This window comes from Mustela lutreola, chromosome 4 (genome assembly GCF_030435805.1).
Source record: "Mustela lutreola isolate mMusLut2 chromosome 4, mMusLut2.pri, whole genome shotgun sequence".
NCBI lineage: Eukaryota > Metazoa > Chordata > Mammalia > Carnivora > Mustelidae > Mustela > Mustela lutreola.
The window spans coordinates 152,643,284-152,661,527 of NC_081293.1; the positions used below are offsets into that span (position 1 = coordinate 152,643,284).

At 44.0% G+C, this 18,244-nt stretch overlaps 1 protein-coding gene across 2 annotated transcripts in view; it reads right to left on the reverse strand.

Annotated features, from left to right (window-relative positions):
• Positions 1-15,610, reverse strand: part of LOC131829523 (uncharacterized) — a 32,886-nt gene extending 17,276 nt beyond the window's left edge. Inside the window, exons 1-4 of one of the 2 annotated variants that reach the window (XM_059171390.1) lie at positions 15,195-15,610; positions 14,426-14,541; positions 6,117-6,176; positions 5,301-5,368 (exon numbers count right to left, since the gene is read on the reverse strand). In XM_059171390.1, coding sequence (XP_059027373.1) covers positions 5,301-5,368; positions 6,117-6,127 — 79 coding nt within the window. In that variant the 5' untranslated portion in view covers positions 6,128-6,176; positions 14,426-14,541; positions 15,195-15,610. Of the gene's footprint in view, positions 1-5,300; positions 5,369-6,116; positions 6,177-14,425 lie in introns of both variants that reach the window. The other variant, XM_059171389.1, reaches the window with a different exon arrangement.
• Positions 15,611-18,244: the final 2,634 nt, after the last annotated feature.

Sequence of the window (18,244 nt, forward strand, 5' to 3'; positions counted from 1 at the left end):
CAGTGACGATCTAGAAAGGTCCTTCTGCTGAGGCAAGGCATTTCAATCCCTCACAACCTGGAACTTCCAAAACCCAGGCCTGTTTATCTTTTCCACATAACACACAAAACGTTGTTCAGAAACATGTAGAAGTTTACACTGTGCGCTGAGTACATGAAGCACGTTCATTATGGGAATTTGAGAATCACAGGAATGGCTGTGAAAGATGATTTAATCCAGTGTTTGTAAACCTGTTTCTCCTGGCCTGCCATACGTACTCTCACAAGAGAATACTTACCCTTACTATGTGAAACCATGAGATATTTATGTTCTAATCTATTTCTTTTTTTAAATTGGTTGTGACGTATCTTATTGATTTCACTACGCATGAATGGGTCCCAACCCAGGTTGAAAAACACTAAAAAAATAAAAATAAAAATAAAAAACACCCAACCTCCCTCATTTTAAAAATGGGAAAATCAGAGAACATTGTGATAAATGACTTAACAAGATGAGTTTAAGGTAAACACACAACCATGAGCAGCCCCTTCTGTTTCCCACTTAAGCCAGTAAAACGTTTCACTCCAAACAACTTGTCTCCCATCATCGCCAAGTAGAGCTACTTTAGATATGCTCTTGGCCTCTCGAAGGGGAATAGGGCCTCTATTAGTGGAAAAATGTTGTCCTTACATCCCTACAGAGCCCTCTGGGATCTCTGCTTTTATTTAAAGAAAAAAAAAGAAAAAAAAAATCCAGAAAGCCAACAAAACAAAATAAAACAAAAATATAAAATGAGGTGATTTGGCTAATACCCCCATACCTGGCTCTGAGGACTCTTCAGACAAGGGTCGGTCTGTTCTCCTGATTTAATTCGGACACTCTTGGCTGCTGGCACAGAAATATACTATGAACTCTGAATATAATTGTTCTTTTCCTATTTGTCTGTGTTGCTGTGCTCGTATGTGTGATCTCCAGAAACCTTACAGCTGCTCTGGGGCCACTGTCTCATTCAATGAGCTACGAGAGGATCCCCCAGCAATAAGAACGAGAACATCTGGCCTCTGTACGGGTTGAAATGAGCGCCCCCAGAAACCTGGTGCACAATCAGAACTCAAGCGGTGGAGGAGACCTGGACTGAGGGTGCCCCCTGGAAGGCAAAGGTCTGCCCTCTAGCTTGGGCTGCAGGATGACCGCAGTGGGCACTACGTGACTGGGCAGATGCCTGCAGCCCAGCGGCTCTTCTATCAACATGACTCTATCATTTGTTTGGGGGAGTTATGCCCACAAAAATAAGGTCTTAAACCAACAAGATCTTCCAATAATACTCATTAATCTGAATGAAGATTGCTTGGCCAGTTGTCTTCTCAGGACAGTAGGTCATTTATCTGGGCAAACAGCCCACCTCTCAGGACAGTGGTCCCCTCGATGGGGCAAATCTGCTAGCCTCTCAAATAATCATGTATTCATCGAGTCTCACTTTGAAACTCTCCTGTCTGCCGTATCCACTGACACTAAGCAATGTTATCACATACTGTGCCCAATTCTAAGTGGATTCCAGAATTTAAAGACCCACCCTAAACCACTAAACTCAGCCCCGGAACTCTATGAATATTCTCCCGAGATGTTACTAACCCCTCACTCGGCTTGTTTGATCAGCAGGTGATTCTGGTGGTCTTATAGGAGAGTCAGCAGCTGATAACCTAGATGGTTTAAATAAAGGCAATTTAATGAAGGGACTCTTCACAGAAGTGAGGGCACAATTACTGGAATAAACAAGGGATTATGAGACACTCAGGGACCGGCAAAAGTGGGAAGCCATTGTCATGCTAGGGCTGAAGGGACAGGAGAGACAACAGTGTCCCTGGTGTCCCCCAGTGGCGGTGGGAACTGTAGGGCATCAGGCCACCCAACAGAATCTGTAATCCTGGAAGCACATGTCCATGGTCAGAAATGAGGTTCATGTGGAAAGGAAACAGAGAGGAAACACTGCCCCATCTTGCCTCTCAGGCCTTTGGGTTGACTGGTGATTCCTCCCATCAATCAAACCCAAATGGAAGCCAGCAAGCCCAGGCGCCCTGATCATGCAGGAGTCAGCTTCCCGGGGACAGAGCAGGGCAGAGAAGGGAGGACAATGGATCTGTAGAACATGGGGAGGAAGGGGTGGGTGAAAAATGGGGAACGATCATAGCATGATGAATATGTGTTGAGTGAATGACTGAATCCAGCAAGGTACATAGTAATTATTGTTTGTTTGTGAATGAATTACAAGAATTATACTGAATATACATTCTTTCTACTGGGGCTTATGTTTGGGGGGGCTCATAATCAGTAAATGTCAATTTTGTTCCTTTGCTTATAACTTCATACTAAGCCAAGGTCAATAAGGAACTCAATAAGGAAAACTGGACATGTTTTAGAGATTTCATAGATACTGTCTGTGCTATAATTTGACTTTCAGCATGGACTTAGGAGTTGTAACACAAATCATTCTTCACCCTACTCCCTAAAATATCACCAACCCAAGATTTTGTATCTAGGGAGCTTACCATAATTGCAAGAGCTACCCAGATCACATTTTCTGGAAGGAGTTGAAAAGGTTAGCCAATTTGGAAATACCACCAAATAAGTTGCCAAAATAATCGTTTCGTAACAGTCTGTTTTGAATTATATAGCCTAAAGGAATGTGAGCTGATGAGCGTTAAAGCCAAGGAAGCAAATTAAGCTTTGGAGCTATACACCATGTGATGGATAATTCCCAATATAATTGCTAAAAACCTCTGGTTCTGAAACCAGAATTTTGAGTCTTTGGGTAATGTACTGACATCCATGCCTCAGTTTCCTCATTTATAAAATGGGAACGACACTCCATACTTCTTTGGGCAATTATTCTCTGGCAACCAGCATTCACCCTCACCCCTTTCAACATTCATCCGTATATGCCAGGACTGGGAGGCTGCTAATTACATGTCCCAGACTCCATCATTGCTGTCATGGTTCTTGATAGGAAATCCATTCTGACAATGATCTATATGGCCTCGGGCGAGATTTGGAAGTTCCAGCTTTAGCAAATGTGACGTTTCCCAGCAACTTATAAGTTTTCCCTTTGTAGTTACCAGCCTGGGTGCTGCAGGACAGCTCTGACCAGCTGTGACCATGGCAGCAGTTTCCTGTAATTTTCCTGATATGGGCAGTAGCAGCAGCTTTTTATAATGAGACTGCGGTGGCCAACCTGAAAGCTAGCAGGTGCCTCCTCTGACTGACCTCATTTGCAACCTCAGACTTTTCAATTTCTTTTTACAAACACCAAATTCCTTCTGTTGAATCCTTTCCTATTTGAAATACCTAAGGTGGTTTCTGTTTTACTAACTGAACCCTGAGTGATCTCCAACTAGTGTGTAAGTTTCACGCTCAAAATGTGCCTTTTGCAGAAATGATCCTTGAATTAATCACTCCAGTGGCCATCTTTTAGCATGCGTATTACTGAGGGCTAGCCCATAAAACTGAAGACCAGAGTTGTCCATGGCAGTGAAGAAAAGTTTGCAAAATTTATTCGTTATCCCATTGTCACTTCAAGTAAAATCATTTATTTAGGGAATATAACCATCTCTAATACCTTAATTATGGAATCATACTATATAAAACATAAACTGAACAAGGTTTCTTGGTAAGAAAAGTACAATTTATAAACTCAAGCATTTTTTTTAGTTTTTATTTATCTATTTGACACAGAGAGAGAAAGAAAGCACACACACAAGCAGGGGGAGCAGCAGAGGGAGAGGGAGAAGCAGACTCCCTGCTGAGCAAGGAGCCTAACACGGGGCTCGATCCTATAACCTCACCTGAAGGCAGGTGCTTAGGTGGTTGAGGCACCCAGATGCCCCTAAAACATATATTTAAAAATCAAACGAGGGTTTTATTTACTAAGAGCCACGAATAGCCATTCCGTAAGACAGAACCTTTCACTTTGGAAACGTAAATACCTTACATATTTATTGCTCTCCCATCTAAGTTTAATGTGTTGTTGTACTTAAAGTCCCAGAAATTCACTGGTAATTCTTATAGTATATTCATTAAATATCGAAGAAAGTTGGACAATTTCTTTGCCATTCTTTGTCAATTCTACCAAAATGTAGTGGAAAGAAGACAGCCTCTCTCAGACAACCACCCTCCTTCCCAACCCAGCCCTTGCCATAAATATTAGACAGTATATATTTGAAAAAACTCCATTCTATATTAATGCAGCACTCCCACTCCTGGTGGATAAGATTGTAATCTTCTTGAAGCCAGGTTTATCCCTTTTGGGAAACTCTTGGTATGCTGTTCTGCACACCAAAAATGTTACTGGGAAGTCACACTTCAGATCTGCAGAGAGAACCAGTCCCTAAGCCTCCCGCAGCCCTTCCTTTAGTGCCTGTGATTTTCAAAGCCAAATTCAGTCTTTCGCTTGCCACAAAAATCTCATTAATCTTATCTCTTAACTAATGAAACTGACTACATGGCACTTTGTAAATATCCAGGGTACTCCCCAAAAGGCAAACAATGGTATTAGTCAAGATCAAAGCCTCAGCTATTACATGCTGCTATTACGGTTTGAGGGTCATACCTGCCTGGGAAGAACAATAAACACAGGATGGCTTTGATCGTGTCCCTCCCAACACAGAACCTTCAGTGGTTCCCCATTGCTTTCAAAAGCCCACAGTTTTTGGTAGATTCACTCTCCATACTCCTGCCACCTGGTCCCCACCCACGCTCCCAATCTTACCTCCCACTGCTTCCCACTCTTATGAACAAATCCACCAAGCACGCTGCACACAGCTCATCGCTGACTTAGTGACCTCGATGTATCTTCCCTTCTCCTTCCTCTGCCACTGTCACCTTGCACACTCCGCATCCCCCAACCCTAAGAGGGTCCCTCCCCTTCTCCAAACAAAGGTGCAACGGTCTGTCCACTATGTATAAGAACAGCAAATAATGCCTCTTGTTTACTCACTAAGCATTTTATATCTATTACTTCACTTAATTCTCAAAACAACTCTACAAGGTAGGATTATTTCCTCCACTTTATGGAGGAAGGAATTTAAGCCAAACATGAAGGTATTTCAGACTGCATGATTCAATTCTCAGATGGTGTTTACAGCTCACTCAGTCTCCAGAAGAAAATGTGGCTAATTTAATCCTAAAAATAGATAACGGAATTCTGTAGCATTTCTTGAACAAAGTAGTCGGTATGTTCAAAATTCAGTAGAATAATCTCAAAATGGCAACAGTGTATGTGGTATAAAATAGTCTATAGCTAACAAGTACTGTAAAAAACTACTCACCATCACTAACAATGGGTCGATGCAAGTCAAGCCCATAATGAGATAACACTTCACACTCGTTAGGATGGCTAGTGTATTAAAAAAAAGAAAGAAAGAAAGAAAAACTAGTAAATCATGTGTCTAACTGTGGAGAAAATGTGGGGAAATTGAAATCCTTGGGTAGTGTTGGTGGGAGTGTAAGATTGTGCAGTTGCTGTGGAAAACAATATGGCAGCTCCCTCCAAAAAAATCACACACAGAATTACCATGTGATCCGGCTATTCCCCCAAAAATTGAAAGCAGGGACCTAAAAAGAAATTTGCACACCCTTGTTCACAGCAGCAGTATTCATAACAGCCAAAGATAGAATGCAAAGTTGAATGCAAAAAAAAAACAAAAAAAAAAACGAACAAGCAAAATGTGGCATATCCATACAATGGAATAATGCTGAGCCCTAGAAAGGAGTGAAATTCTTACCCTGTTACAACCTAGATGAATGTTGAGAACATCATGCTAACTGGCAGAAGTCAGTCACAAAAGGATAAATATTGTACGATTCTACTCATGTGAGGTACCTAAAGTAGTCAAACTCATAGAGACAGAAACTAAGATGGTGGTTGCCAGGGGCCGGGGTAGGAGAGAACAGGGAGTTACTGTCTAAAGGACACAGAGTTTCAGTTTGGGAGGATGAAGCGTTCTAGAGATGGATGGTGGTGATCGTTGCATAACAATATGAATGTTCTTAATGCCACTATACACTTAGAAATGCTTAAAATGATCAGCTTTATGTTATGCATATTTTACCACAATAAAAAACACTTTATGAAAAATACTTACATATCATCCATTTGGTCCAAATGCCCTATGGGGAAGTAGAGGCGATAGTAGGATCTTTCACTGCAAAGACATGGAAAGGAAGGCTCAAAAGAATCCACTGACTTCTTTAGACATGCCCAGAACCCCCAGGGGACCCTGTCACAATGCACAAGTCAGATTCGGTGGGGCTGGATGGGGCCTGAGACTCTGCTCTAACCTGTCCTCAAGCAATGCTAGGTGTCTACACACCACAGCACTGGGTCAGGACCAAGAAGCAGCAGCACTGAGATTCAGACCTGACTCTTTAGACACATGAAAGAGAGTTTTTTTTAACTCTCAAGGAGCCCAACAGGAATCACCCTACCCTCCCAAGGAGCAAAAGAAGGAAAATCCCACTAAGAACACAGATCCTTATCATTTCAATGGATTAATTAACTCAGATATTCCCAGGAGACCATAATCAGGTTCACCTGTCTTTGTGAATGCTCTGGACACACAGGGATAACCTAAGTTATATCCTCATTTTAATCTTACACACATTAATTTTTTTAAAAACACCACTTGTGGGGCGCCTGGATGGCTCGGTGGGTTAAAGCCTCTGCCTTCGGCTCGGGTCGTGATCCCAGTGTCCTAGGATCTGGGGATTGAGCCCCACATCGGGCTCTCTGCTCAGCAGGGAGCCTGCTTCCCTTCCTCTCTCTCTCTGCCTGCCTTTCTGCCTACTTGTGATCTCTGTCTGTCAAATAAATAAATAAAATCTTAAAAAAAAAAAACACCACTTGTATGTTAGCTGAAATAAAACTGTTATAGAAGGTAATTTGTTTGCAAACTAGTTGCAATACTTTAAAGTTTTCCTCAACAGGATTATTTGTCAGAGATAGTTCACATAGGGCAGAAGTTCTAATACCAAGATGCACATTAAAAATACCTTGTATAGGGGTGTCTGCGTGGTGCAGTCAGTTAAGCATCTGACTCTTGATTCTGGTTCAGGTCATGATCACAGGGTCGTGAGATCAAACCCCTCCTCTGCCCAGCTCGGAGAACACTTAAGATTCTCTCTCTCCCTCCCCTTCTGCACCTCCCCCCAAATACCTTGTATATATATTTTTTAAATGTTAATGCCCAGAACCCATCCCCAGAGAGACGATTCAATTGGTCTGGTGGATTTTTGACATTGTTTTATTTTGTTTATGTTCTCTAGGTGATTCTAATACCAGTCAGGGCTGGGAACCATTGCCCTAAGATGAAACAGTAGCCCCACCTCAAGATATTTAATATATCACATTCATCTATTCTTGACTGAGATTATGAGGCATCAGAAAAAAAAAGTTTGGTATATTTTGTTTACTAACTGCAAATGCAAACAATATATTTCAGACACTTTATTGGGCCTAAATTTACTTAAGGAGCAAACTTTCTGCAACATAATGCAAGATTGTTAGCAATTGTATGTCCCTAGGAACACCAAGGTTCATTTGAGTACCATTGAACTCCCAAATGGATCCACTAGTCTATTGAAAATCATGTTTGGGCTTACAAAACTTAATTGAAATCAATAGCTACTTTACTTCCCCTGCTGAAATAAAACTTGCCACAATGGCCATACTGAAGCCACCTTTCTTGTTCATCACCATTATTCATATTCAGCCATAATTTGGATACTGCCAACCATCATTTCCAGCCAAGGACATTTCAGGAAAATGTATATAAATTGTGCATTATTGATCACAGAACATCTTCTGGCCTTAAGGATGTTGACATATAAACATGAACACAAGTTTGCAAGTTTGTATTTCTGATGATCATAAAATGACAATGTATAAAAATGACCAGCAATGCTTTTAAATCACCCTCATAAAGGTAAAGCAATATAAGCAGGGGTTTTAAATTATAAAAGCCATTAAAAGAATGCAAAGTCCTAAAGTTTTTCTTTAAAGGATTTAGTGGAGGAAAACGTAATTTTTCACTTATACTTAATACTACTTAACTGCATTTTGCCACTTATATAATGAAAAATAAATTTGCCAAATCATAGTTACTGAGATCAGAAATTGTAATGAAAGTGTTTTCTTAAGAGACATATTATTATTATATTACATATATATTTTTATATCTTTTCTTATTTTAAGATTTCAGGAGTCCACAGTAAGACTAGTATGATTGATTTCTTGGAACACGTTTCCCAAAGATAAGTTGGCATCTGCAAAATAGAGCACGGTTGTTAAATAAAGCTCAGGATCAAAGTCTCAGCCTCTGTCATGAGGTGACTGCAGTTAAAACTCTTTCTTAAGAGTGAAAAGCTGCAACTTCTCCCATAGAAAACAAGATAAACCAGGCAAACAGTGCGCAGGTGTTGACCTGCCCTACTCCTGCTCTAAGTCTAAGATCAAGGCAGGTGACTTCGGTAGAAGGCACCTTCCTAACTCAGGGAAGTGAAGAATGAGTTTCCAGGAGAAATCCAGGAATGATTTGTTACCAGACAAATGTGCCGAGAAGCTGCTGTCCTATCACCCGCTTTGTTCTGCTCCCACAGTCTGGGGAAAGCTAACATTCATGGAGGATGGAGGGTACATGATGGTCTAGGCCTATCCTAGAAGCTCTAGAATACATGCCACCAACAAGAATAATATTTTGAAAATATTAATGGTGTGGCTTTTTTATTCCACTCCCACATCACATTCCCTGCAGACATTCCATAGCTCCAGAAAAAAAGGGAAATGAATTGCCATCCAGGAAAAACAAGAATACAGCACAGGGAGGTTTGATATGCCAGACAGATGGGGAAGTAAAAGAAAGCCTTCTAGTTCTGAAAGAAAGTTGATGGAACAGAAGTCTAGGGAGCAAATAGTCAAACCCATTGGTCCAGGCCCTCCCACTACTCTGGACAGAAATCTTGGCATGGGGATGGACCTGGGCTTTAGAAAGATTGGAGGGAAAATGGTCTGGAAGGCTTTATTACTCCACTCTTCATGGTGAGTTCCAGGAAGTGACTCTCTTTGCTGGCATCATGGTGCCAGGACAGCACAGACACTGCAGAGCAAAAATGGCAGCCCAGCACAGCTGCACTGAGAAGGGCCCTGAGCCAATGCTTCTGCACCTCCCTTGGCTCCTATGTGGGGTTGGGGAGTAGAGGGTACACACCTGCCAATGAGCTGAGGTGTTAAGGGATGAGTCAACTCTATGACAGAGGTCTGTAAGAGGTCAAAGATGAAATTCAGGTCTGTGGAGCCAGTGAAAGTCAAGATAGAGAGCTCAAAGAACACCAGGCCCAGCCAGTTAGGGTTGTGGTTAGGGTTAGGGTTGGGGTTAGAGTTTGGGCTGGAGATAGAGTTAGGGTTGGAGTTAGAGTTCGGTTGGGGTTGGGGTTGGGGTCAGTGTTGACCTTAGGAATAGGGTTAGGATTGGGTTAGGGTTGGGATTAGGGTTAGAATGGGGTAGAAGAGTTAGGATTAGGGCTGCTGTTGGGGTTGGAGTTCATATTAAGTTTAGAGTTTGGATTAGTGCTGGGATTGGGGTTAGCTTTGCGTATGTTTAGGGTTATGTTTATTTAGCGTTATTGTTAGCATTGAGTTTGGCATTGAGGTTAGGGTTCTAGTTCAAGGTGGAGTTGGGGTTAGGGTGTTGGTTTAGCAAAACCTCATTGTCTCTTCAGCCACAGAATCAGCAAGTACATCCCTTGTCATGACTTATCGTACTCTTTCCACTGGGCCAATGTTGATACTCTGACTATTGCCATCCAGGTCTAAAAATTTTAAAAAACATTTTAAATATAATAATCACATATATATTGAGAGAGAGAGAGAGAGAGAGTAAAAAGGAGAGTGCATGTGTAGCCTTTTGGGGTTGGAATAGAGGAAAAAGGAGAGAGAGAGACTCTCAAGCAGACTCCATACTGAGCAAGGAGCCCAATGTAGGGCTTGATCTCACGACCCTGAGATCATGACTTGAGCCAAATTCAAGAGTCAGACATTTAACTGACAGAAGCTCCCAGGTGCCCCCAGGCCTAATAATTTTTTTTATCGAAGGAGTCCATTCTGTTCATTTTGGGATGATAATTAGCAGCTTCACTGACTTCTACACACTAATGCAGTAGTTCCCCCCCCCCCCCACTGCTCTCGTGGTATTCAAAACTGTCTGCAGATATTGTCAAACATTTGGGGGAAATAAAATCACTGCTGAATTAGAAACTGCTCTAGACCTAGCCGCCACTTTGAAATGAGGGCGAGGGTAGAGACCCTGACAAACTTAACATCTGTCCCAGAAACAGCTCTTTTACTCTGAGACACAAACACAGGAAGAAACAAAGACATTATCATTGTCAAGTTTAAGGAACTTGCTTTTTCACCTCACCCACCCACCCCTGGACTAACTAGCAGAGCTGAAGCCCAAGACCAACAGAAAGTAGAAGAATATAGAAACTATTAATTCTGGGAAGCATGAGTTATCACTCCATTTTGTAGATGAGAAAACTGAGTTTCTCAGAGGTTAACCAATCCACCCAATGTCATATACCAGCAATAGCAAAGCCAGTGCTCAAACCCCACTGAGGCTGCATCCAAAACTATATTCGTCCTGATAAGCCAGGCTGTAATTTCCTTTTGTCCGCAGTGCTGTATTATAAATTAATATATATTTCAGCACCAACTCCATAAGCCGTAAACTCCTGTGGGGAAGGAATGATATATGCCTGGTTCTATACCACGCATTTCATTTGTGCTCTATAAATATTTGTTGAATGAATGAATGAAACCCTGCCCTCTACCCTTGGGCTATGTAGGGCTTTTCCCAAGGCCAGGCTGCACCTGGGAAAACAAGAATGGAGATAAAGGTTCAGCGAAAGTTGACAATTGCAGGACCAGTGTTCTTTCTCAGAAGGTCCTTGAAAGAGGCAGGAAAATGTATGGCTGGCTTCCAAGCAACAGCTCTCATGTGTATGCCAGGAGATAAGCTCCACACGCCTGCAGGGAAGGGGGAGACAGATGGAGTGGGAGGAGCCACTCCAGGAGATGATGGAGCTTCAGCTTCAGAGTCTGGGTTCAATCTGGAAGGACTGAGAGAATGAATAAAGAAGAAACTCTAGGGTCGAGTTGATAAAGTAAGTAAGTACAATGAGGAAAAGGCAAGAAGGAGTAAAACGACTAGTCCAGGCTCAGCGGGAGAGATGGGTCTGGCGCAATGAAGAGCTGATACTGAGAAATAAGGTTGGGAGTGAGGGTGAACTTGAAGGTCAGGCAAAGATATTCAAGGTTATATGTAGATTTCTGAGTAGCACAGCAATGATGGTTCACACAGATGGGGGGTTGTCGCAGGCAGGCTCCGCTCTGAGCACTTTACAGTGAGGACGTCATACAAGAGAGGCTGCTTTCCCCCTGAAGACACTGGAGGAGCTCAAACCCTGAGACTGTACTCAAGGTACTCTACACGTGATAGGGGTAGGATGTGAATCCAGGCTTCAGGCCTCAGGAACCCACGCTCTCTGCCAGCAGGCTACACCAGCTCCTGGTGTGTGATGTGATGAAAGCTATTAGCCCTCCACTAAAGAGAAGACGGATGCATCAGGGTCCCTCCCTCATGTTCTTAATCTGGGTAATAGTCACTCATTCCCGCAGGATGGGGCCTAGGCCTGGCGAGAAGGAAGATTCAGCATATACTGTAGCAAAAGCTAGGGCTTAAGAGCTATTTGCTAGATGACGACTGCTGGTGTGTGTAAGATACAATTACTTCACAGGCCATTCTATATGAAGCGTCTTCTTTCCTTGTTCATCGGCATCCCTTCTGCACCTTTCTCTTAGATTGGACCCCACTTGGGGTTGTGGGGATGGGGACATGCGTGTACTATCCCCCTCCTTTCTACAAGCTCGACTTGGTCTCACCCTCTGGGAGCATCTGGATGGTGGAATTGTGTGGCCACTGCTTGTAAAATACGGCGCCAGCAGGGACTGGAAACACCCCTAGCACTGTGGTTGGTGAAAACCAATGATCTCTATGGGTGGTGGCAAGAAGGGGAGGCCTTGGTGTGTTTTATTCATTTGACCATATCTGTTGAGTACCTACTGCGGGCCAGGCACAGTTCCAGGGGACTGGGACACATCGTGGATACAACAAAGATCTCTGCCCTCATAGACCCGGCATCTCCAAGGGAAAGGCAGATGATAAGCATAAGAAATAAGTAAACTGTACAGGGTGTTAGAAGGTAATATGTGTTTTGGGGAAAAAATGGGACATAAAGGTAGGTAAGAGCGATCAGGAAGAAAGCAGGGGAGTAGTGGGGGAGTTTGTCTTGAACAGGATCATCAGAGAACATCCGAGCAAAGACTTAAGAATGGGACTAAGCGAGCCAAGTGGAATTGGGGCAAGAAGGAGTGATCCTGTGGTACTCAGCAAGGAGGCCAGTGTGGCTGCAGTGGGGGAGAACATGGAGCCCCGAGGCAGTGGGAGACAGGTCAGGTGGAAGGGTTGGGGGAGAGGGCGTGTTATGAAGGGCCTTCCAAGCCTTTACTCTGAGTGAACTGGGGAGCTCCTGCCAGGTCAAAAAGCATAGGAGGGAAATGATCTTTCTTCAACGTAAGAATAGGGTAAGGGTAAATTATGGCAATAATTGAGGAGAGAGATGGTGGTAGTGAAAGGTAGTAATTTTTTCCCCAGTATAGTGCCTGGCCAACGTCGTTCCAAAAATAATTGATGGGATAAGAGTCAACCAAAGCAAATTCTTCATGATGAGTCAGCATGGGAGAAACCAATGCTGGGGAGACATGACACGTGGTTGTGCACTGTGCAAATTGCGACAGAAGGAAGAATCACACACTCAGATCCACCCACTTATGAAAAACAGTGCCCCATCACCCAGACCGCAGCTCAGGCAAGCAAAGCACTGACACCTGCATTATTGAAACTTCTTTCTCTTTGCCCTGCTGAAGACCATGTAGGCAATCAGCTTTGTCTTTTCACTGTCCTGGAATATTTCTGTGGGGATTAAAACTCTGATCAATCTCTCCCCAGATAGTCCCTGCCCTTGGTGTGAAATGTCTTGGTTCCCAGAGAACTATTTTACTCTGGGGGAATTCTCCTGGTTCTAACCAGGTTGTTTAACTAAATACCTGAGGTATAGTTTCGCTAAAACCACAGGGGAACTATTTTGCATTTGTATTGTATTTTTTGCCAAGAATTCATTGCAAATGCTTCTTTGCATTTTCTTATTTCCTTAAGCAATTTTTTCTGCTGGTGTTTTAGTTACAAAACATTTTATTCAGTTTAAAACTGGATTCTTTTGTGAAATTGAAGAGACCTTATGTTAAAACACTGACCGAAATGAAGAGCATTATTGGCAATGCAAACATATTTCTTAGGGTTAAAAGAAAAGTCCAGAAAAGTTGGTTCTGACTTACATAGAACGCCTGCAGCCTATGAAGCTGAACATGTAGAGTGTGCATAAAGACACACTTTTTATTTCCCACCTGTTTGTGTGCTTGATGAGTTCTCATTCTTTTTTTTTTTTTTTTTTTTTTTTAAGATTTTGCTTATTTATTTGAGAGAAGGAGTGAGCGAGAGAAAACACAAGCAGGGGAGAGTGGGAGAGGGAGAAGCCAACTCCACTGCTGAGCAGGGAGCCCGAGGCGGAGCCTGATCCCAGGACCCTGGGATCATGACCGGACCCGAAGACAGATGGTTAACTGACTGAGCCACCCAAGTGCCCCATGATGAGTTCTCATTCATAAATTATCCAGAATTCATTCGTTTTGGCTGCTTCTCTGGAGCGAAAGAGCCATAGTCTTTTTCCTCTTGGCTTTAGAGGAAAAGGAAGGGTAATCACGGATTTTTGGAACCTTTATCACCTCTGCTCTAGTTTTGTACTCAGCTTGCTGTTGGGTGGGACTGTGACTGTCATTGTTTGGGAACTCGCTCCTTCTGTGCCAACCTAGCTCTGCACAGCCATCTTTGAGCAGTGCTGGAACTTACCAGTGAAGGCTCCAGAGAGCACAATGTGACTCCCTCATGGGCCCACCAATAGCCCCGGTATCCAACAGCAGAGCATGGGGGCCAGTGAGGATTCGTGTGCTGGAAAGACACCTCTGTCGTTTGAATACCATGACGCACTACTGCTGCGTGCCTGGACCCCACCTTCAAGGATCTACTATCCAGAGGCTCGGAAATGCTGCAGCAGATCAGCCTCACTCCGGGGCAGACTCTCTCCCCAAGTGGAACTACAGAGCCACCCTGGACACATGGACCCCTCCCTGCAGTGCTCCCTATGTCCTGGAAATGTCCAGCACAGGCTACATGGGGCACACTGCCTTACATTCAGTGAAGGATGCAATGAGTAGGAAACTCACCTTCACAGCCATGGTCCAGAACAGGAAGTCTGCTGTCAGTCGGGCTTGATTCGAGTCGCAGCCTTGCCATGCACTTGCTGGGAAGCTGTAGTGAATCCGCCCACTTTGTTCAGGACCTGGCACATAATAGATGCTCGGGTAACACTCTTTAGATCGGTTACCAATTCTACTGTAGTGCCTGGTAAGGAGCAACCTCTGTGGCTGCCTGCTAGTTGGGGTGGCCAGAACATGGGGTTCTGGGTTTGAGACATGAAACCTGTAAAATCCTCCAGTGACCAGACTTGCTGTGCCTGTCCCCAGTGGTACCAGCCTCGGTGGCAGGCAAGGCACTAACATCTGGACTGAGAGTAGAGGCCAGGTATAGAACACCTGGAGGGTCACTGGTGCTGCTGCTACTGCTGTTTTGAATTGAACTTGAGCGTTGTAAAGCAGGACCCACCTGTTCTCTGAGCCCTGCACCCCCAGTCGCCTCCCCCCAGAAGCTTCAACATTATCTCCCCCACCTTGCTCTGAAGACTTGAGAAGTCTGGCAACCCCTCGCTTCACTGAATATCCAGATGTGCCCATCGAGCGGTGAAGAACTCCCACGGGTCAGAGTGTGACACAATCAGGACTCTTCCGAAGTCCCACCACGTTGGCCATAAACGAGGACTTGCTTGCCTGCCTTCTGGGCGCTTAGTGAAGACTTTGGTTTGGCTCTAAAGCATGGGTGACATTTGGACCATGGAGGGAACGCTCCAAGAATGGCAAGGAAGCCTCTCTTACCTACCGATAAGGCATTTTCTCCACGGTGCGCGGCGGACCTGAAATCCTGTGAGTGGTTTTTCTCCAGCCGAGGATAGGAGGCCATTCTTTTTGTTCATTCTCCTGTGGAGTCCGGTTGATGTCTTGCCAATGTAGCAGGATGCTTCCCCACTCCAGATGGGCAGGAAGCCAAGAAATGCAGTTCTCTGTTTGTCCAGGCACAGATCGTTGAGGAAAAGCCCCGAAGCAAATGTACAGTTTGTATCTCTCCAGCGCCTGCTGCAGATAGAGAGTCTCTTCTTAGCAACAGGACAAACCCCAGGCAAAAATCAGTTCAACCCAAGAAACGGGCTTTTTCCAAACCTACGGAGTCCTTCTATGTGTCAGGCTCGTTCGGCGAGTACTGTCGGGGTCCTCACTATGAGGGTTGCTTGCTTCCGTTGTTCCCTTGTCCCCTCTCCTGCTTGTGACCTGGGTCACCCTGGGAGAGCAAAAGGATTGGGAACACCAGCTCATGTCTCACCTGATCTGGAGGGCAAATATGCTGCTAATACCAACAACCACATGCCAGAAGGTCACTCAATGGCTTTCAAAGTCACACATTTGCGTCCTCAGAGCTCATTGCTGTGCAAGCACACACACACAAGATCCTGCCTTCTGGTTCATCAAATAAGACTGTGGTGAGTCGATGGGCAGGAGAACTTGCTTGTGAATCCAGCTGTAGTTCGTGATTTTTTTTTTTCTTCAAGGTCCTAAATTTGAATTGGATAAAGCATGTGACTCATGAAAAAGGTTTGATTTAAGGGATTTGGGATCTTGGCTTTAAATGTATGCTTATGGGTATGGGAACGCTGTGGGGGGCGGGGAACAACGTATAATCCCGGGTAAATATTCAGATCAGAAATCCAGAATGCATTCCAGCTGTAGGATTCTTGTTGCTGTTGGCTCATTTTGTTCTGGGGATGAGGGGGAGGTGCAGTGTATCCAAACGAGCCCCCTGTAACTACATTTCCCTCAGGATTTGTTTTTTTAACAGAACAACAAATGCTCATACATTGAGAAGTGAGAGCTAAACACTGCGTCTTTATTTTTTTAACTGGGTGATTGTTTAATCCTGCCTTTTTTCAGTTCTGGTTTCTAACCTTACCAGGAGTGAGTGTTGAAGAGAATCCCATCATTTTGGCTGGGGGAACCTCACAATTTTCATCCAGTTCAGCAACAATCATGAGTTTCTTCTTCTGATGCATCGACGGTTTCCGCTCCTTTCCCAGCCTGCCAGGACACATAGGTTTGGTTGGCTTACAGTGGTTAGCCTGCTGAAAGAAATGGGAAAATCAGTTGGGAATTAACGGAGAGTGTCGAGTTTGGCTGAATACACCAGGCAAGGATCATGTTTGGTTCCACTTTAGGCCTCAATGTGTGGTTGCAAATTTCAGAGCGGCTGGCCTCCACAAGGGTGAATCTAACGGCACTTGCTGTGAACGCTACCGTCTGGTTGCCGTGATGTCGTCAACTTGAAGGCAGAGAGGAGAAGCCAAAGTGAGAGAGACCTGGGGTACCAAAGGGGATTTTCTGGAAGAATCTCCTCTTACTCCCCAATTTGGGACCTTGGTCTCCAAATCTTCATTTGAATGCAGGTGAATTAGACCATCTCTCTTGTTCCTTCATTCAAGATTGATGCCCTTTTACAGACTCTAAGGCCTCAGAGGCCATTCAGGATAAATAGTAGTAGCTGTGCTTTGGGGTTCAGAGGTCAGGAACCCTGGGAAGGCCGTCTAGAGGCTGAAGGGCACATCTGCCAAGAATGACATGGAAATGTGATTTTTCTTCAACTATAAAATTATAAATGGGGGCGCCTGGTTCCAGGTGGCTCAGTCAGCTAAGCATCCAACTCTTGGATTCAGCTCAGGTCATGAACTCAGGGTCAAGAGGTCAGTCCCTACATCAGGCTCTGTCTTCAGTCTGTTGAGATCCCCTCCCTCCTCCTCGTTCCCTCCCTCCACTCTCTAGGGCACTCTCACTCTAACTCGCACTCTTGCTTTAAAATCCATAAAATGTCAAAAAAAAAAAGTATAAATCGGGAAGACAACGATCTACTTAAAAGAGGTGTGAAGACGAAGTGAGATCGCGTTTAAAGTATATAGTACAGTGCCAATACGCAGTGGTTTCTCAGTACAGATGGCCGAAACAATGCATAAGTGAATAAAACTTATTCAAGCAAAGGACATCCCCCAGGATCTCACAACTCCCAAGGGCAGATCCAGGCCATGACCCTATATTCTCCGATTTCAAGTCTAGTGACAGTTCTACTGATTTTCACACTTATTAATAAATCCACCAAGCTGGGTTGCCTCGCAGTCAACTGTGGTCGGTCCAAAGTAGAAGTTCTGCTTTGACATTCGTTACAAATTATCTGGTTCCAGGCAAAGAATTTATTAATTTTTTTAAAGCTTTTATTTATTTATTTGACAGACAGGGATCACAAGTAGGCGGGGGAGGGGGGAAGGAGGCTCCCCACTGAGCAGAGAGCCCATGACCTGAGCCGAAGGCAGAGGCTTAACCCACTGAGCCACCTGGCGCCCCCAGGTAAAGAATTTAGTCTCAATGTTGGATTCACTCAGGTAGTTGACAAAAATGTATGACATCCAAATTACATGCAGACCACTTGCTCCTTCCTCCTTTTATATTAGGTCAAACATCATGCCTTCATTTATTCCTACTGACTACTTATTGAAAGCTGACTTAGCACCATGCCCAAGGATACTAAATCTTGCATCAGGGGTCATTAAAGAAACATAAAGCAGGGTCCCTGGACAGCTGATCTGATGAGACAGGCAGACACACATAAGAGAGGAGCAGAGGAGCATTGAAAACATTGCACAAAGGGCCAGAGAATTTTACAAATCAGTACCACACTAACACCAAGAAGAGGGAGCCCCATGGGGACTGAGAAATAAGTTATAGTTGTATCTTGAAGAAAGTTACTGGAGGGAAGAGGAGAGAATGACATTATAAGGCAGGGAGAAGCCTACATCAAAGACAGAATTCTCTGCTCACCAAAATGGTGTTGATACT